The following is a 20,833-nucleotide window of genomic DNA, read 5'->3' as shown; positions in this document are numbered from 1 at the left end:
AATTTGTATAGCAGGAACTATGATCACTCTGAGACGTGCCCAAGCCCTCAGGCATCCCACGGGATTTCAGTCACTTGTTTACAAGGTGTTTTGATTTGCAGCTGTTTGACTACAGTGGCATTTCGAGAGGGGGCGGTTTGAAAGGATGTTGTTACTTTGGATGCCGGGATTGGGAAATGGGTATTGAAAAATCACACAAGAAACAAGTGAGTGCTGTCTTTGTTCTTCCCCTCTTACATATGAATGATGTCAGTGTAGGGGGAAAGGAGCTCCAGAACAGATCCAAAGACCAGTGCTGTGGAATGAATAAGCAGGGTGCAGGTAAATCCCTGAAAACAGATATTTTTTATGTGCCCTAACCACACCAGAGTGCCCCACGTCTGATCTAAGGGGACTAAGTTCTGGAGGCAAGAAGGGAACCATCCAAGCCCATTGCTTTTCCACCTTTTCTAACAAGATCATCACACCTAAGAACTAGGCTAAAGGCCATTTCTAGCTCACTTCAAACAGACCAGCAGCTGAAATGGGTTTAGTTGCTAGCTCAAAGTGATTTAGCAGTTCAGATGGCTCTTTCTCTCTCCTGACCTGAACAGTTCCTCTTTCAGAACTGCATTAAGCTAATGCCCACTTTCTTCTGGCCCTATTGGAATAATGGATTCAGATATGCAGAAAGAATGTAAAAATCCGTCTGATATCTGGAATGAGTGATTTGCACAATAGTGCCCATGAGTGTTTGTTTAACACTGTGGACAGCAGAACACTGCTAAGTGGTAACATGATGAGAAAGGGAAAGCAAGAAGGGAGGAGAAAGTAGCCTGATTGTTTGAAAGCTATGTCCACCAATCTGTCTGCATTTTTTTGGCTTAGCTAGCTGTTTGCCTGTTCTTTTGTGGGAAACCAGGAAGGATGTGCAGTTTTCCCAGGCTTTAGTGTTATTCTCTTGTTTCCAGCCTTGGACTTTGTATGTATTAATTACAGCAACTCACGTAGAAAAACCAGTGCCAAGAGGATATTTACCTTGCTGACATTTCATCTGCTGCCCCCCTCTCCCCTTCTGTGTCTTTTTTGAGCGACGACTGACTGGAGGTGCTACGCGCACTTGATGAAGCCTCACCCTCACCAACCTCAGACACCAACCCTTTGCCTTCTCAGTGTGTGCCAGAAATCTGGCTGCACTTTCTTGGCAGGGAGCAGCCATCTCCTCACTTCCTGGAGGTGATGGAGGTTTCAGCCTAGAATATAAAGCATAAAATGGGAAAGAATCAGTTAGATTATACCATTACAAATTGTTGTTTTTCTAGTGAGATAAAAACCTACCCTATGTTTGATTCTGAGTGACATTGATCAGTTTGGCATCATCAACTTCTCTGCTGGAGTCATGAGTGACTACTCTTTAGGCAAGTACCAGAATTATCTAGGCTGGCATTATAGTTCATCACACTCTTTGCTTTCTTTAGGCAAAGTTGAAGGAAAAATCTGCATTTGCACTGCACATGCCATCAAAGATCTCAAAGAACATGACTTATCTTAGCCTACATGCCAAATCTGAATTGAAGCCAGGGTCAGAAATTCTCACTCCTTCTCCTTTCCTTCAGCCAGGATAACTTTTCCTCAAGGTCAGCTATGACGGTTGCCATCAGAGGCATGCGACACTGTCAACATCTCGCCACACGTACCAGTTTCAGACTCCCTCAGTTTTACCCATAGCTATTGAAAACTGTCTACAGAAGAGGCTGCTAAAAAGAAAGTTGAAGACTGTTGAAGTCTATTCTAATCCACAATGTCTATATTTATGCAGCCCTTGTCACAGCAGAGCAGAGAAAATGTCACTGGAACAGTTTTCTTTTTGCCAACAGGTAAGAGGTTTAAAAAGAGGTAGTAACCTCTATTTGATGATGTGTTTCTACAAATGTTTAACTTGCTATTTCATTTAGAAATCATCTTTAATGTTGATTTATATTCCTGGCAGTGAAGTCAGGAGGTTGGCAATTCCATTCCTTTTCAGTCTGTACTCTGACTGAGGCAATAACGAAGACCAAAAAGAAGCCTTACAGCACTCACATTTTATCATCTTGAATGTTTTCAAGTTCTCACTCTGATATTCATGAGTAGATTATGTAACTACTAGAGTTATACTTCTGAAGACCACATAGTAAGGACTGAAATGTTGTATCATTAAGAGGAATATTTGGAAATAATTGAATTGAATAAAGGAACAACATATCAAGTAAACACTTGACACAAGCAGCAATGTTTTCCTGGAGATGTCATTTTGCTACAGTCTTTTATAGGGTCAGCCACTTGTTTCCATGCTACAGAATATAAAATTATCTGCATGTTATTATACATTCTAAGTCTTGCTTTTAATCTAAATAAGTTAAGCTGACATTTTTATTGCCTTAGAAATTGCTAAATATTCAAGGACTTGAATTCCATCAATAACAGTTTATCTAAGTGATGGAAGCAGAGTGAGCCACAGACCTTCTGTGAATTTTTCAGAGGATAATATATTACAGTTCATTATCTAATGGGTAAGAGGAATATGAAGACTTGCTTTGGCACCTGCCTTGAGCCTCCTTGCCCATGGCTTTTGTACAGTATCTCATGAACACTGACAGGTTTAGTTGCCTAATGATTTGGGGACCTTGACAGCACAGCAGCACCCCCTTTTTTATAAAAAAGAGAACAAAGGCAGGCAGAGATTAGCAGATCATACCTCATCACGGTTGAAAGAGACCTTCAAAGTTATCTAGTCCATCATCTGAGCACTATCACTGCAACCCCTAAACCACTAAATTATCCCCCTAGACCACATCCAGGCACCTCCTAAACACCTCTAAGGATGGTGACTCCATCATCTCCCTGGGCAACCTATTCCAATTCCTAAAATGCACTGAAGGATGAGAGAATAAATTGAGAGCTGTCCTGAGGAGGACTTATCTTAGTTGATAAGAAGCGCAATATGATACAGCCATGTGCAGGTTCGGTGGGGCTCTGAGCAACCTGGTCTAGTGGGAGGTGTCCCTGCCCACAGGAGGGAGTTGAGATGAGATGATCTTTAAGGTCCCTTCTGACCCAAACCACTATATGATTCCACGCAGTGGGACAGAACGTGAATGTGATGCCAGCCAGAGGGCACAGACTGTGGGGCCATCACAGCCAGGCATGTCCCACTCTGCACTGATCCTGCTGCCGTCAGCCACTGCCAGACACACGGACAGGCTGCCTGCAGGTGTTGGGATAGGCCTGCATGGGGAGATCACAGAATCATGGAATTGTCAGGGTTTGAAGTGACCTCTGGAGGTCAACCCCTTGCCAAGGCAGGGTCACCTAGTGCAGATCACTCAGGAATACATCCCATGTCCAAGTAGATTTTGACTGTCTCCAGAGAAAAAGACTCCACAACAATCCTGGGCAGCCTATTACAGTCCTCTAACACTCACTGTAAAAAAATTCTTCCTCATGTTGAAATAGAACTTCTTTTGTTTTAGTTCATGGCCACTGTACCTTGTCCTGTCGCTGGGCACCATCCTCTTGGCACCAGCCTTTGAGATATTTATATGCACTAGTGAGATCCCCTCTCACTTTTCTCTTCTCTAGATTAAACAGACCCAGCTCCCACAGCCTTTATTCATAAGAGAGATGCTCCAGTCCCTTAATAATCTGTTGTCCTCCACTAGGTACTGTCCAACGGCTTCGTGTCTCTCTTGCACTGAGGAGCCCAGAACTGGACACGGCACTCCATATGTGGCCTCAGGAGGGGCAGGACCACTTCCTTCGACCTGCTGGCCACAGGCTGTACTGGATGCAGCCCAGGATATCACTGGTGCTCCTGGCCGCCAGAAGGGCATCCGCGATTGCGGGCGCCGGCGCGAGCACCGCCCCCGGGCGGTGCGGCCCTGCCGGCCCGACCCCGCGCCCCGGACGCGCTTGTGGCGGCGGAAGGGGCGGGGCGGCTGCGGGCCTGGCGCGATGTTCCTGACGGCGGCGGCCCGTGAGTGGCGCGGGCGCGGCGGGACCGGGAGGCTGCGGGCGCTGTGGGGGTGGGTGCGCGCTGCTGCGGCGTTGCCGTCGCCGCCACAACCTTCCCGGCCCTTCCCCGCCTTCGGCCGTGGGGCCTCCCGGCATGCCCCGGAGGAAGCGTAGGGTGACCTAAGCAAGACTTACACAGACAAAATATAGATGAGCTTGTTTTGTTTTGTTTTGGGGTTTTTTTTTCCATTTTAGTGGGTGTTTGAATTTGTGCTGCAGATTTATGATTACTTTAGATTCAGTGAGGTGACAGAAAAAATAATTCAGCCTGTTTCACGTTATGCTGTGGGTTAGATCAGCGAACCCAAAACCAGGCTTATGGGAAGGTCGGGCTCAGCTGAGAAGGGCTCCCTGCTCTGCACCTGTGGCCATACAAACCCTTGTGTTGGCACCATAGCAGGAACTGAAGCCGGAGTGAGTGAAAACAAGTCTGGGAGACTGAGACTGCAGTTTCCACCACCAGTGTTCCTCACATCTGTCTTAACTTCACATTAACCCAGAGAATTCATACTTGGTGCTGAAGCTGAAAACTTATTGAGAACATCTGGAGGATGCAGCAAGTGCAGCGTGTCATGCTGGGCACTGCATTTGCACAGACACTTATAAAGGTGACATGATGGCAGAAATAGCAGGGAACTGACAGCACGTGGAAGAGTGAGTGGTGCTTTATCATGACAGTAAATCTCTTTGCACTATCCCTCTGGGGCTTTAGCAAAGTCAGGCCATGGAAAATACTTATTCTTTATATGTTGCACATAAAGGAAACAAGATGGTAACTTTTTCTTCTGTTTTTCTCTTCTTCATGCTGCAAAAAAACAACAGTGGCCAAGAGCAAATCTAAGTAAGTGATGGTTTTCCTCACCAGTTTTTGATTACTGATATATTGTATCTTTGCAAAATGTTAAGCTTCTCTAGATTTTTTAATATACCTGAGAGAACTGCACTCCTTGAGTCTAGCTGCTTCCTCTCAGCCATTCTGTATGTGTGTTTTCTCACAGGTAAGTACAGAATGGTGTGAAACTCTCCCATGGGTTCTGAACTTTCAGCAAAAGCAGGTTTTGTCCTATGGGCTGTCGCATTGAGTTTAGCAGTAATCTCCAATGTGCCCTGTGCAGGGGGAAGCACACCTCTGTGCTCTGTGATTGAAGAGAGGCTGTAAATTATCCAGGTGTTTTTCCTGTTGTTAACCTGTCATACTTTTTTAGCTGAGGAGAGTAAATTAAGGTACAGCATGGGTCTTTGTTTTCTGTGGTGGGGACATTGGGCAGGTGCCGTGAAGCTTTCCCATAGCCAGAGTGCAGAACACTTCCTAGGCGTAGCATATTCCTGAGTTTATATGTGAGGAATGGACAAGGTCCAGTCAGTGCTCTGGGCATCTTAGTTTGCTGTGTAATCCAGTTCAGCAGAGATGTTAGTGGGCTCTGGAAGAAAATTAACCACAGTCCTCTGACCTGTAAAGAAAGCTGATAATGTTTTAACGGTTGGAAAGGAAGGAATATGTACTTGAGCACACCAGTAATCTTACAATGTGGGCACAAGGAAACAAGATCATGTGGAGAAACTGACTTGGATCCAAAATGCTGTTTGTAAAAAAATTAGCCAGAAAAATCCAAGAGGCTAGACTGGTAGTTTTATGTGAACACATTCCTGTCTTCCCATTCCCAGAAGTTGCATTCTGTGTAAGTGTATTATACTTGGTACCACACAGGCCTGGGATTTATGGCCTTTGGTACATTTTCTTTATTTTTGTTTTTTTAAGAATCTGCCCCCAGCAGGAGCCAGTACCAACCACTTGCCACATTTGAGCAGATTCTTCTGTTACAGAATTTCTGCACGATTGTTAGGCTTTTAAATTGAGAACGCACTTCCCAAGTATGTGCCTGACAGTTTGACATCTCATTGTTCTACTGTTATCTGTTTATAAAAACAAACATAGCAAACCAAGAGGTTTCTTCAAGATGAAAAAGTAGCTTTAAAATGGTGTTAATAATATTAATGTAGGGATTTCTGTTACACACTCCCTTTTATTTTTTTATCCCGATGTTTCTTTCTGTTTTTTATAGTCCCATATGCACTCCAGGAATATGTTCTTATATTATTTATAATTCTCCACTCCCCTTGGATTTCTTCCTGTGCCCTGACAGCTTTACAGTGTTGTTTTCTGCCTCTGCTCCTTCAGTTACAGTTCTTCACAGGGGACTAATTTTTTGAGCAAATTTGGAATGGGCTTGGCCTCAAATGTGTGGTGCACAAGAATTTTAAGGCCTGGTTACACTGATGACACTGATTCCCCCAGAAAGGGGAAACTGCAGAGAGGCTTTGAGGAAGTGAGATATAGGGAAAGGAGTCTTTGTGGTTACTGAAGTTCCACAGGACACCTGCAGTAGTGTACAGGAGAGGACAACAACCAGGGCTAATCCCAATAATATACTCGATCAATTGTCTGTCTGCAGGAATCCAGTGTCTTTCTCTTTATTTTGAACTCAATAGTAAATGAGATTGCAAAGCTGAAAAGGAAGAGCTTAAGGAAGTACACTGGTCAGAGCTGTACAAGTGAGGAAGAACAAAATTTTGACAGACCATTTTGTGTTAGAAACAGGAAAATACAGGAAAATGGAAAGTGAACTGAATGTTGACATGCAGAGATGTATCCATGTCTTCATTGAAATGGAAGAGAAAGATGTAATTTACAGGCTGGTTAAAGGGCTTTTTTTTCTTTTGATGCTAAAGAAGATGCCCTCTGGGAAGTTGCTTGGATTTTGGCATTTTCCAGACTGGGGGTCTAGAGCAGCTTCCTCGGTCTCCTGCTCCCTGGACATCGCAATTGCTGCCAGCCTGCCCTGCAAACTGAGAGCCCTCCAGTAGGGAAGGGGGTTCTCGTGGCTGGATTAATATCAAGCTCTGTATCTCTAGGAGGGTGGATGCTGCCAAGGGGTTTTGCTTCTCCTTTTGCATGCCTCTTGTGCCAGCCTATCTGTTTAGCTTCCTCTCTGCATGAGGAAGTGATAAGTCTGTGATACAGTGTTATCTACAGCCTGAACATCTTTAACAACCATCATCCTTCCTCTCTTGCCCTTAGCTTTTAAGCCATGCTGATTTTCCTAATTTCTTTTTTTCTCTCCTGTTTTATTCCTCCCGCCTCACTGTTTTTTGGAGGAACTACTCTCTAGGCTTGTATCCTGTTGAGGAATTACTTACTTAAACTTGATGCTGAAGCTTATGGTTTGGCATTTGTGTTAAAAGTTAAGCATACGTAGTTTTGATACTCCCATCCCTGACATTGGAATGAAATGTCTTATGTGATTGTGCCAAACTGAGTGTGCTGAAAGCTTTTCCATTGGCCCATACCCTGGCAGATGTGGTGGGCCATCACTGAGTGCCTGTGCACTGACACAGAGACATCCCTTGTGACTTTAGGTACATTCTGGTGAGGATGAAGAGCGCAGCGGAGACAGGCTACTGCTTCAACATCAGGAGACTCCGACTGCAGGACAAGCTGGTCTTACTGAGATACGATCCCATTGGTAAGAGCTCAGGGAAGAAGTCAGCATGCTTTGTGTGAACTTCTCTGACTCTGTGGGGGGAAAAGATTTGAATGGAACAAGATTTTTACCATCTAAGCAGAATATGTCATAACATTATTCATACTCAAATGACTGTACGGTTGCTGTTCTTCATGACATTCCAGTGGGAAGTAAATGTTACCCTCATTTTACAGATTGTGGCAGTGAAACAAAGTAATGACTTGCCTGACACATCAGAGACTTTGATGACAGCCACGCCACATGTCACTGGCGAAGTCAAGTGACACAGGAGTTTTTTCATTCTGTTTCTTTGTGTGGTTTGCCAGACTGTGCTACCTCCAACAGGCAGGCACAAAGTATGCATCAAAAGAAGTGTTCTGTTAAACTGCCATGGGAGCTCTAGACCAGAAATTTTAACCACCTCTTACAAAATGGACTTTTTCTTCTAAAGAAGTAGGCACAAATTCTTCCTGTTCCACAAGTGATATCACTCTCCAGATGGCAATTAGTGGATTCTTTTCTTTTCCCCTGGCAATTAGTGGATTCTTTTCTTTTCCCCTGGTCCTTGCAGATTTTCTCAGTTTAAGAATCTGATTTGTTGGACAGGTTATAGCATCTGCCAAACTGCCTTTTGCTCACCAAGCTTTTTGAAAGGTGATTAAAGGTTCAACTTTCTCTAAGCATTAAAAAGCTGAATTTAATGTTAAAAAGTTTAATGTGGGTAAACTTGGAATTTAAGCCAAATCATATTAGAAATAACCTGGTGTAGCTAATGCAAAAAAGGCTTATTTAAAGTTATAAAATACAAGAAATTTATTAAGCAGCTCTAAGTAGGTAATGCATGGTCAGTAGTTACATGATTTAAGCTTAATTTTTCTTAAAATATTATGTTATTCTTAGAGGACTACCTTTTCATTCTCAGAGCTAACAGTACAGGAGCTTTGAGAGGTGAGAGAAACCACCAGAGAAGCAATATGCTATTATCAAAGGTGACAGAGGTTGTGGCTTTTCTTTTGAATTACACACAGAAGGGGAATTGTACATCTCTGGGATTATATTCTTGAATAAGAAAAATAAATTATTGCATTAAAATATTGTGCAGAGTGATCCTCCAGAAGCTTTGCAACTTTTAGGGGAAGTGAAGAAAGAGAACTCAGATAGAACATGTAGTAGGTTGCTGAAGAAAGCTTTGATCTTTGTAGCCTGTAGTAGAACACAAGTGAGAAATTGATGTGAGAAAGTGTTGCATGTGTGAAGGGAAGTAAATCTGAGTCTAGATAAATCACATCAGGAATATGTTAGGAAGCATTTTCACTTGGCATGTGTTTTCACCTTATGTTTTGTACTTCTCAGAAAGCTAGGATGTCCACAGAATGAAGTTTTTTAATGAAGTAGCGGCAGGATTGCCCAAGTTTCACTACCTCGCAGCTGCAGCAACAGAGTCTGTACTATCTGAAGTATTTTTTAAAACAAAACTTTTTTGTGGAAGAAGAGATTTTGTTGTGTAGATTGCTCTTGCCTAGCTTTCAAAGGAATTCATATAATGAAACTAACCAAACAGTGTTGATTTTCAGATGGCATTGTAAAGCTTTGCTTAGATTTATTTTGTAATTTCTTGTTTTTATTAATGTATTGACTATGCTTAACATACCCCTGCAGGGTTTCTTTTGGAACCACCTGCATCAGTCATTGTGGTCATGACCAGTTTGTGCCTCGTTGAGAGATCTACAGGACAACTGGTTAACTTCTCAGTCAGTGTGTGAGGCCAACTGGATCCAACGCATCATCCATAGTTGCTTGGGCTCTGGAGTTGAAGAGTAGTGGAAAGCTGAAAGAACCTATTTTTGTCCCTACATTGAACAGCTGTGACTCAGAATAGTCACACAGAGCAGCTGTTAAGTGTTTTCAGTCACTTGCATCCTGATACTTATTCTCACAGAGGTAAAGTGGACATCTTAGGAACTAAAAATTACATGTGGTAAAGTGAAAGCACCACTAAACTCCTTCAAGAGTTGGTTAACAACAGTGCTCTGCCACTCAGTTGCTCCACACTCATTTAAGCAGTGAAGGCAGCCAGGAGAAAAGGAACGTGGGCTGGTTGAATTGAATTTTAACACTTCAGTCTTCTTAATGGATTCTTTTTTCTCTTTTTTCTTTCCCTGTAGCAAAACAGCGTGTCCTCTTCACAGAGAAGAGAAAAATCCGTTCTGTGTGAACAATGTCTGGACTTGACTTATACATGAGAAGAGGATGGTCTGGGGGGATGATGGGGTGAACACTGATTCAGAAATCCAGAACACAGGCTGAAAAGAGAGGAAATGAACTGGGATCACCATCTCCTGTGATTTGAAGGCCATTGTGAATAAAACAATGTAGAGAGAAAAAATTCTTAATGTCTGGACATAGATCATCACAGTAACATTTATTTATCTTTTGAGTTATTTTTACAGTGCTCAATTAAAAAAAAATTAAATAGCAAATCCCATTGTCTATGTTTTCTATTGTGAAAGAGGCTGTAATCTTCAAAGGAACTATTGTTTTATAAAGCAATAAAAATTAACATTTGCCACAGCAGGAATTCAATGGCAGGATTGCAAGTTTTTCTAACCTACCAGCTATAGATGCAACAGTAGTGACCACGAGTTGCTGTCGTTACTCGGGAGGGGTAATGTTGCACCAGCTAAGGAAAGAAGGAATGGGGAACCTAGATGAGTTTTTGGATAAGCTATTACCATGGTTAAAGGCCTATATTATTTTCAGCCAGGTTAGTAGGATGGTTTTTTCATTCCTGGGTTTTTGTCAAACATGAAGAAAACAGACAAGGTAGTTCTCTGATGTTCTTGTAAGATTTTTTCCCTTAATTAGCCTACCTGTGTTTATAGCAATGTGGCTAGAAGCATTTTTTCAAAGTCTACCTCAGTAGCAGTCCTGTCCTATTTGGAGTTGGAGGGACCTTCCTGAGTGGAAGCACTAAGTGCAGAGCGCACCTGTGGCACATGGGCACAGGCCCAGGCTCGATGTAGGGGACTTTGTTGTGAGCCAAACACTAGCCCTGGTGTTTGAGCACTGAAGTTGCAGTCTCAAAGCTAGTGCTCTGCTTCATGTGCTGCCACTTCACATCAGAAGTTCTGGTAATATCAAGTAAAAATACTGTCTGGAGCCCAATACCCTCCAGGTGTTTTGCTGTAAACTTAATGTAATTCAGTAGAGCACACTGTGGGACAGGCACAGGATTGTGTGGGGCCAGAGAGACCTGCTGTGCTGTGTTTGAAAGACCTACCACCCCCATCCCATCTGCTGTAGAACAGGAACACACAGGATTCCTGAAATAAGAAGCAAAGAGACTCCTGGCCTTTCTAGTCAACAGAGGAGAACCTCAGTGCAGTCAGGAGAATAATGCTGTCTGGTATGAGATAAAATCAGTACATCAAGCTAGATAATCAATTAGAAAAGGTCTTGAGGCAAGTCCTTCCTGTAAGGATATGAAGATTGTGTCCCCAGTGCCTGGATGCTCACTGATGCAACACAGTTAGACTTCCTGATCATTTCCTCCATGGATAACTTGGGATAGTAGGCCAGGTAGAAGGCCAGTGCTCCAACAAAACTGTCTCCAGCGCCCTGGAATAAAATAACAAACAAGCTTAAGTGTATTTGCACGGGGGAACAATTCAGATGCCTTTACCAGAATGACACAAGTTGTAGCACTAATTGCAGTGGTCAGGAAATCGTTCAGGGTTGAGTTCAATACACTTTTCTATGCCTAGGAAATTTTGCAATTCTTTGTGTCCAGCTGCTGAGTCAAGGTGCACACTATAATATGGCTTAAAGAAAAAGCAAGCAAGCATGCCACAGTTCAGTAAGATGCTGTTATAAACAGTGCTTTTGAAACTTCCTGTTGTTGAAGTGCCTGATTTTGGTTTCTCAACCTGGATGTTTCATTAAAGCTATTTTTCTCTTATTTAACTTCTGTTTTTTATAAAGGTCACTGGTAGAAGGGGCAGATAAAAGGGGAAAAAATAAGCCATGTGGCTTGTGGTGTCTGTAAATTCCTAGTTGCAGAGGGATATGTTTTGACACTTCCAGAACTTAGCTGTAGTTTATTAAAAAGGTCCAATTGTCATCAAAACCTACCATGTCTATCACATAAATCACTCTTATGCCTGGGGCAAGCTTTGCCACCTGTGCTAAGTTTGACCATGGAGGATGAGGACAGTGACATTGCTCCCAAGCCATACCTTCCTGCTCTACGGAAGGCATGGATACATCTGTCCCACAGGGGCATCAGCAATACCCCAGCTCGCTCTGACCCCTTTGCCCAGATACTGCTGGTTGTGCTCTGGTCAGCAGGGAGTAACAGCTGTTTGCCTCCCAAGTGCTTTTTAACAATAACTGCTGTTTAGCAATGTTCAATGCTATGAAGTGTCCCCAGGAACTGGCAAAATTTGATTGATGGTTGTATTTAACTTGATTTGCTTGTTTCAGTCCATGATGTTCTTTCCCCCTCCTCCCCTAAAACTGGCTTTATTTCTAAGGCCAGACTGATACCAGTTCTTGTTGGTACCATAAAACTGGTCCTAAGGTCCCTTTTTTTAATCATAATTTATACCAGTGAAGGCATTAAACTAGACACACTAGTATTATCTTATTTGATTCCAGACCTGGCATATGGACTACCTCCCCTGAGGGATTTTGCCTCTGTTGTTGTAAGAAATAGGCCCCAAGAGTAATGTGACAAGAGCAAAGAGCCTGGAAAAACTTTGTCAAAACAGCTCAGCAAAATTTCTAACGGAAGTTAAGACTAGGAAGTAATATTCCAATTTTGAATACTAGTGTTTCTCAGTCTTAAACTCTTACTTGCCCTGAAATCAGCTGCATGTAATATAGTTCTGGCAAAACAATGCCACTTCCACAGAAATTTGTTTCTAATGTTGAAAGCAGCTGAGAAGGAAAAGCAGCATGGGCACTGCAAGGGATGGTAACAGGGGTGAGTACAGGATAAGGGCCCTACCCCAGGCCTGGCCTCTCCTTGCCCAGCCCTGCCACAGTGGCTGTTTGCATTGGTGTTTCCAGTCAGAAAACTCCCTGTTTAACTCTTGTTTGGCCTGGAGTTTGAATGCTGTCTTCCATCAGGATACAATGGAGAGCATGGCCTGGCAAATGACAAGTTAATAAGAAAAGTGTTATGCCTGCATGCAGCTGTAGCAGCACCTGTTTCAACAGTTCTGTATTCCTGAACATACCAGGGGCAGGTGAAGGTTTTTATCAATTTCTGTTGTGTCTTTGTCTCCCTTCTGGTTTCCGGAGTGTTCCCACAATGGCAGGTGGAGCAGGAGCTAGTTAAGCATTGCTAGTGTCTTTTGTCTGATACATAATACAGAAGTCTCCATCCCATCTCAGAGTTCGTAATCTAATCACTGTATGATTAATTATTAAAGCTATTTTGGTGCTGTTGTTACAGACAGGAGTAGGATTTCAGCATGCAGATCTATTCTGCTGTAGCTTTAGCAGGAAGAACATCTTTTACAGTGATAACTGGGAAATGGAAGTAGCCAAATATTTTAATGAGTAATACTCAGAACATCTGGTGTAAAATGACATAAACTGTTACCTGCCAGCAGCATGGAGCAGAATACTGTCTTTCTGTTTTTTTATTTGATAATTGCTGCACTGTTGGTTATAGGAACAAAAAAAGACTAACCACCTGTCACCCAGGTCTTAGTCTGTGTACCAGTGAGATGGAGTGTAAGTTCTCCCTGCAATGTTATTGTGGCTCTCTGCTCATGGATGATGCTCTGAGGTTGTGAGATGGCTGGGGATCTCCCTTTTAGCATGGCTGAACAATGACAAATGGGTCTGAAAGCAGAAAAGGGAGAGAACAGCAGACTCCCATCCAGAATGGAAAAGGCCTCCTAGCATTTTTTTGCAAGAGAAACGATTACAGGGTGATTGGAGAATATACAGAAGGATTTGATGCCAGTCAACCTTTGCTGAAATCCTCACTTCCCATGCATAGACCGAAACAGTTAGTATCTGCAAAGCCCAGCTATTACAGACCCAAAGGGTATAATAAATTCAGTTGTTGGTAAGTGAATGTTTTGTGACAGGGGTGTTTTCAACAGAGGAGCTGCTGCATTGAGAACAGCGTCATGCATCAGATTGATTATGTAGATACCCTGCTCAGCCTTGCTTCTTGTCTATGCAGACATGACTGGTCAAATGTGACTAAAAGAGCAATTGTAGAACTGGTTCAGCTGCAAGGTTAACTGCAGTAAGAACTATTTTTGGCTTACAGAAACAGACCTTCCTTCTTTGGTATTGTGGATTAAACTACATTGGGTTTGGTACATTCAGAAAAGGTTGGCACAGAACACTAGAAAGAACAGGCTCAGAGTAAAATCAAGATTACACAAACACTGGAATAGCAAATAGTAGGTTTACAATTAGCTGCGTCAAAACCTGCTCTAAGAAAAATAATTCTAATCTGCTTCACAAAAGAAATTAATTTGAAAATGACCAGTAAGTTGCATTGAGAATGTCTGCTGACAAAATATAAATAACAGAGTATGTAATATTTTTCTTTCCTCAGCATTTGTTTTCTGGGAATTCTAATACACTGCAGACTTTGAGATAATCCTCATATCCTTGAGTGCCAGGAGACAGTTCATTCCATAATTATGAAAGTAAAACATATTTAACCTTTCTGTAAAGCAGGAGATGCTAGTTTGTTTGAAATAAAATAAAGAATTGGGTTTAAAAATTGTCTGATATGGTGTGGCTCATTCTTAAATACAAATGTCATGGTTTTGACTAATTTTTATGGTTTTGAAGACCTATTTATATTCTGTGCCACTAGTCTGTAAGGTCCTTGTTTTCCCGTGTGTCTGGAAAAGGGCATTTTTGTTTCTTACAATCCAGCACTGATTGAGATTCTGTGCCCTAGAGAAGAGTAAACCCATGAAAACACTTCTATTTATACCTTAGCTTTTGTTATTCCTGATTTGTCAGAAGCTGGTTCACAACTTTAGTATAACTATTTTTATATGATGCTGCCCTGAGAAGCTTTTTAAGGAAAGTGCTTTTTAAGTGGAAACGATATTGTTCAACAGCCTTTCCAGCATGTAAAGCCTTTTTCAATCCATCATGCACAGACTATTAGGAGATTTCATTTATACAATAAGATAATTTGCTCACCAAAAAAATTTGGAGGCCAAGAGGCCAAAAGCTACAGTTCACAAAGTGGCAGCAGTTGCACTGCCTTGTTACAGGGCAATCTTCTGCTCAGCCTTTTCCCTCCTAGCCTGTCCTCCCAGGCAAGAGCAACAGCAACCATGGAAGAACATGAGATGGCTCTGGCTCCTGAAACCTGACGTTCTTAGTGAACCTCAGAAAACTTTTCTCAGGTGATTTTTAAGAAGTTACAGTCCTTGTGCAATCTGGGTATTAACATGGATTTATTCCATTAAATATATTGTAAGAGCATGTTACCAAGGCCCAAAGAAACACAAAGAAGAGGATGCTGTACAGCAGTACAAGAGAAATGTTTTGCCTGTAATGATGAATTCTTCATGTAGTGAATAAATCAAAACATCCATCCAAAAGCTGTCAAAAACTTCCTCATGAGGTAGAACCAGTAACACTGCTCACAATGATGCTTACAGCCGCCAAGGAGCTTTCACAGAAGTGCAGAAATGAACAAAGCCTGAGGATTACACTGATTTATTGCAGTCTACATCCATGGCAATGCAGAGATGCCCAACTCTGTTGAAGGAATTTGACCTTGGAGAATTCCTGTTGTATTTATAGCACTCCACAACTGTGTGATACTGGATTATGCTAAGGATTTTATCTCATTGTCACATCTACTCAACATTCCTTGCTGTACCTCTGCCTACTGTACCCGAACTGCAAATTAGCCCTATGTGACACAAAAATAGGGGTCAGCAAAGGCACTCACTATCCATTGCTCACAAGTGGGAACAGCCTATGTCTCCCTACAAGAATCTGTGCTTCATCAAAGCTGTGCTTTGATGAAAGGTTACTAGTGAAACTGAAGAAACATTTACAGCCTTCGGATATATTCAGATAGTCTTGTGCCATCATGGTCTATGTCTCATCTAAGTGAAAATTTCAGCTGTTATGCCCAGAGAATAAAATATCCTTTGATGACAGTGTGTGGTGGGGTGACCCTGGATGGGTACCAGGTGTCCACCAAAGCTACTCTGCCACTCCCATGTTCAGTTGAACAAGGAAGAGAAAATAGAACAAAAGGCTTGTGGATTGGAATAAGGGCAGGGAGCAATCACCATTACAGGCAAAACTGACCTGACTTAGGGAAATAAACTTAATACCAATCAGATCAGAGTAGAATAATGAGAAATAAAAACAAATCTTAAAACACCTTCCTGCATCCTCTATTCTTCCCAAGCTTAATTTCACTTCCAATTTCTCTACCTCCTTCTCACATAGCAGTGCAGGATGACAGAGGATAGGGATTGTGATCACTTCACCACACGTTCTCTCTGTTGCTCCTTCCACCTCAGGAGAAAGATTCCTCCCACTCTTCCCCTGCTCCTGCATAGGGTCCCTGCCACAGGAGACAATCCTCCATGAAATCCTCCAACATGAATCCTTTCCACAGTTCTTCACAAACTGCTCCAGAATGGGTCCTTTCCTCATTGTTTAGTCCTTTGGGAACAGACTGCTCCAGTGTGGGTCCCTCATGGGGTCACAAGTTCTGTCAGCAAATCTGCTACAGCATGGACTCTTCTCTCCACAGGTCCTGCCAGGACCCTGCTCCAGCATGGGCTTCCCATGGGTCACAGCCTCCTCTGGGCATTCACCTGCTCCAGCATGGGTCTCCTCTGGGGCTACAGGTGGATCTCTGCATCCCCATGGACCTCCATGGGCTGTAGGGGCACAGCTGCCTCACCATGGTCTGCACCACAGGCTGCAGGGGTATCTCAGCTCCAGAGCCTGAAGCACCTCTTTCCCCTCCTTCCGCACTGACCTTGGTACCTGCACAATTGCTTCTGTCACATATTCTCTCCCACTCTCCAGCTGCTGTTGCACAGCACTGCTTTTTCCCCTTCTTAAGGGGTAAAACTACATTATCCCAGAGGTGCTACCACCATCACTGAAGGGCTCAGCCTTGGCCAGTGGTGGGTCCCTCTTGAAGCATGGCTCTATTGGACATGGGGGAAACTTCCAGCAGCTTTTCAGAGAAGCCATTCTTGTAGTCCCCCACTACAAAAATCTTGCCATGAAAAACCCATTCACAGTGGAAGCTTTTGGTTTTTTATGATTTCCTTCTTCCTAAAAGAACCCATGCTTATCCTCTATGTGATGGATAATGACTTATTTCTGGAAATGTTCCTGGCTGTTTGGTTTGTTTTGGTTTTTTTCTTCTGCATTTATTTGTCTGTGGAACACTTTTCAGAATTATTTTCTGGGAGGTTAATATTTTGCTCCCCACATATTTCCTCATGTTTCACTAGAAAGATATTTTGGTGGTTTAAATCAAGACAATCTTTACATTAAACTAATTCCACTGTCTTGAAACTCTCCTGAAATTAAACTAATTTGACTATCTTCAAACTGTTTCCTAAAATCAAGGCTTAACAAGGGTGATTACTCCCACAGTGTCTGGGGTTGCTAATCCTGTGTGGAAGCGTTGCTGTTTTGTAGGACATCCTGAAGATACTGGTGTGGCTCTGCACAGCTATGCTTATAAGAGGAGACCTATTGTTACAAACCCTCAAAACATTTAATATTTGAAAATTAAAAAGAGATTTCCCACTAACACAGTTATTCTTGTATCTTTGCATGAAAATTTGAGCCACAACAAAGTGGTAGGAAGTCCTTTACTGGAAACTACCAAATTTAGCAATAAAAAACAAATGAACTTGAATAGCAGGGCTTGCATTGCTGGGTCTGTTAGGCTTCTGGTACTGACAAGATAGCACTGCAAAGCTACTTGGGTTGAAAATAAACAAGAACTAGGAAAAGCACACTGTACCCCAGAGCTTTAGGGTCTGGATCCCCCAACTCTATTACTGTGCTTATTCTGTCCTCTGGTAACTGAGTGTTTCTGCAGTCTTGTCACAAAGAAAGAGTAGATGTTACCTTAAGCCAAAGGAAAATATACAGAGAGAATCATGGTAGTGGTGCTTTTCTCTTCCTTTCTTCTTCCCCTCTGCCTTCCGCACAACCTCCCCCTCCTCCCGCCCCCCAGTGCTGTCTGATGTGGTTTGCACATACCAGGCAAAATCATGGGGAGCTTAAGATGCTGCCCCACTGTAGCTCCTTCCTCCCAGCCATATGCAGAATGGCTGAGCTCAGCCAGTGTTTAACAACGGCAGGAGGTGTAAGCTAACACATTTTAATTTGCATTCCCTGTAGGTTGACAGTGCACTCTTAATTCCAGTGATTCAGACTGCAGTTTCATAATAGGCTTAAGCCAATCCTTGGTTATGCTACTGCTGAAAGGCTCAGTCCCCACTCATGTTTTTATCCTTGTCTCATGTTCCCACACCCTCCCCTACATCAGATTTAGCACTTGCATGGCCAAGCAGTGAGGCAGATCAGTTATCTGATCCTTCTGATGTCTGGGCCAGCCAACACTGAGCAAGAAACAATAGTTTCTGCCCAGATCAGCAAGTTGCTGTATTACCACATGATAGCTAGTCCACAGGACTAGCAGAAAGAGGAGGAACACTCCTTTCAGCATGATCTTGGGTCAGCTTGAGCCAACTGTGAAACCTCACCCTCAGTCAACACCAGGCAATTCATTAACTCAATTGTGTATCCAAGTCTTAATACTCTGGCTCCTTGTTCACACAGGGAAAACTGCCTGTTCCACTCTCCCCCGTACCTGTGGGCTTGGACTGGAGGAATGAGGGGATGATCATGCTTCCTTTCTGTATCTTTACCAGTTCTGGGAAGCTGTGGGAAGGAGCAATCCCTGACTTATGTTGCGATGTACTTGCACAGCCATGAACAGGGAAAGTTTCTTGCTCACTTACTCAAGTTGAACAAGGCCATCATATCATCTGATCTTTCACATGTCCTGAGAACTTAAAAGGTAACTAAACGACACCCAGTGTAGACTATCAGTTGGGAAAAAACAAAACCAAAGCATACCACACAATGCTTCATATTAGCCATCAGGAATTTTTACCCACTTCCTGACAGATTTCCTGATGGGTCATTAGCAGTGATTAATCAGCCTGACCGTTAACCCCCTGCATTCCTGAGAGATTAATCTCAATACAAGACCTCCTGCAAGCAATTTCTTTCCTTTCTGAAACATTCTACTACATTAAGTTATGCACCGTTTCTAAAAAGATGCATGAATTCCCCTGAAATGTTTGGTTTGTGGTGAATGTTGGAAATAAAACATAAAACATTCACAACTCTGCAATTTTGAATTTGTTGTCATCTAAAAGGCACAGATTAAAGTATCGGCTTTACATTTCAAAAAAGCATCTACCTTAAAGGCAGGTAATGGTGCTCTCATTTCACATGATGTGAAATTAACCCAACTTAAGATGTTAAGAACACCTACTTTGAGACATCTGTGGGCTGAATCCAAAGCTCCAGATCTTTCATGGGCTAACAGGAGTCACATGAGTTACCCATTCTTTCTCAAGAATTCATCTCTTTCAAAGTGAGGCACAGCTTGGGAACCCTAAAACTGAGATATGCAAAATAATTAAGCGGGTTGCCACAGCTCTGCTGGACTCTCAATCAGGATCAGAACAGAGGATCTCCTACCTCACTTTTTACAAGAAAAATACTGCATGGTGTCAGTGAGGTGATGGCTTTCTCTTAGTGCACACTGAAGTCTGGGAAAGATCACAGAAGAGCTACATTCTCCTGGATAATAATATTCCAGTATGCTGCTCAGCACTGAACAAAGTTATTCTGTGTAGTAGACTATTAGTCTAATCCCAGAAAGCAAACAAAGTATTCACCCACAGGGAGCACTCCATTTTCTGAATCATTGAAACAATTCAATGTGATGATGCTCATATAAACTCCTTTCAATTCCAGATAGCATTAATGAGAAGTAACAAATTTATTTCTTTCTTACACAGTGGAGTACGAGCACTGAACTAGGCACTCCATATACCATTATGAAAACAATGGATCCATGTTGCTGAACCTGTGAGAATCCTGTCAACCAAACAAGGCACCACTACTCCGATTCCTATGCTACCGGAGCAATAGATATTTTGGCATGGAATTTTTCAATTTGGGATATACTTCTGTGTAAATTTTCTCTATAAGATTGAGTTCACTTTTGCCTTCATTGCCTGCTTCTTCCCTGGTTCCACACTTGAGCTTAGATCTGTGACCTCCTTTCATTTGATCTGGAAGTTCATGCCTCACATAGAAACTCAGAAACAGCAGAATAAACTCTCCACACATTCTTTTTCCTCTGCAGTGCACATAAAAAACATATGACATACAAAATGCAGTACTGGAAAATTCTCATTACACTTCATCTGAACACAAAACTCTCCAGTGGCACTCTTGCAAAGTTACAAACCTCAATGTGTCAATAAAAGGGAAGCACGCAGACATCACCACTAATACACAGAAGATGGACTTTCAGTTGAATGCGCTGTATCGTCCTTCCCCAAAATTTGAACTTGCACAGAATCAAGAGTTGTAGTGGAAGCCTACTGCTAAATATAGCAGCTCCTCAGAAGGTTGATTTGTACTTCTCAAATGGGTTTATCAAGCCTCAACAACATGCAGCTACTCTCCTACTCTAATCAAAAGCTTCACTTATCTAATTTCCTTGAGTAGTACTTCACTCCTTTCACTATTCGTGTCACACTTGTCCCAACAAAGCTCATGCTTATGTGTTAATTCACAAATATCATTAAACAGTAAAATGAAACTATAGCCAAAGCTCTGCCCAAAATGCATCATGGTATTTTAATAGCACACTGGAAATTCTGGCAGTGGGTTTCCCTCCCAGCTGGGAGACAACTGGCCAAATTGTCACTAACTGTATCACCCAGTATCACATATGAGGCTGACAAGGGTTCAGGACCCCATAATCTAACAGTTAAGTAAGAAGAAGGGAATATCTGTACTGGACAATTTTACTAGCCACATGTGGTTTTTTTCTCTCAGACTGAAAATGCCAAAACACTCTTACTGATCCCATCTAATCTGATGAGAAGCACTTGGAATGACACAACTGCCATCTTGCCTGGAATTGATCAAAACCCCTTTTTTTTTTGCACGAAAGCTCCATATGCTCG

General features: G+C 42.5%; 2 protein-coding genes across 4 annotated transcripts in view; one reads left to right on the top strand and one right to left on the bottom strand.

Moving 5' to 3' along the window:
* Positions 1-3,528: 3,528 nt before the first annotated feature.
* Positions 3,529-10,036, top strand: MRPL33 (mitochondrial ribosomal protein L33). Of its 2 annotated transcripts, XM_058836509.1 has the most exons (4): positions 3,910-3,994; positions 4,855-4,873; positions 7,450-7,556; positions 9,722-10,036. In XM_058836509.1, exons 1-4 carry the CDS (start codon positions 3,973-3,975, stop codon positions 9,769-9,771), a joined length of 198 nt encoding a protein of 65 aa, XP_058692492.1. In that variant the 5' UTR covers positions 3,910-3,972; the 3' UTR covers positions 9,772-10,036. The 2 variants fall into 2 exon arrangements, with proteins under 2 accessions (XP_058692493.1, XP_058692492.1); XM_058836510.1 differs by lacking the exons at positions 4,855-4,873; positions 9,722-10,036 and having other exon boundaries at positions 3,529-3,994.
* The window catches only part of RBKS (ribokinase), a 79,941-nt gene continuing 69,059 nt past the window's right edge, over positions 9,952-20,833 (bottom strand). For both annotated transcript variants that reach the window (XM_058836506.1, XM_058836507.1), the window contains one exon: positions 9,952-11,174. In XM_058836506.1, coding sequence (XP_058692489.1) covers positions 11,001-11,174 — 174 coding nt within the window. In that variant the 3' untranslated portion in view covers positions 9,952-11,000. The remainder of the gene's footprint in view (positions 11,175-20,833) is intronic.

Source organism: Poecile atricapillus, chromosome 3 (genome assembly GCF_030490865.1).
Source record: "Poecile atricapillus isolate bPoeAtr1 chromosome 3, bPoeAtr1.hap1, whole genome shotgun sequence".
NCBI classification, from domain to species: Eukaryota; Metazoa; Chordata; class Aves; order Passeriformes; family Paridae; genus Poecile; species Poecile atricapillus.
The sequence above is the reverse complement of the archived record's forward strand: the minus strand, read 5'-3'. Positions and strand labels throughout refer to the sequence as shown.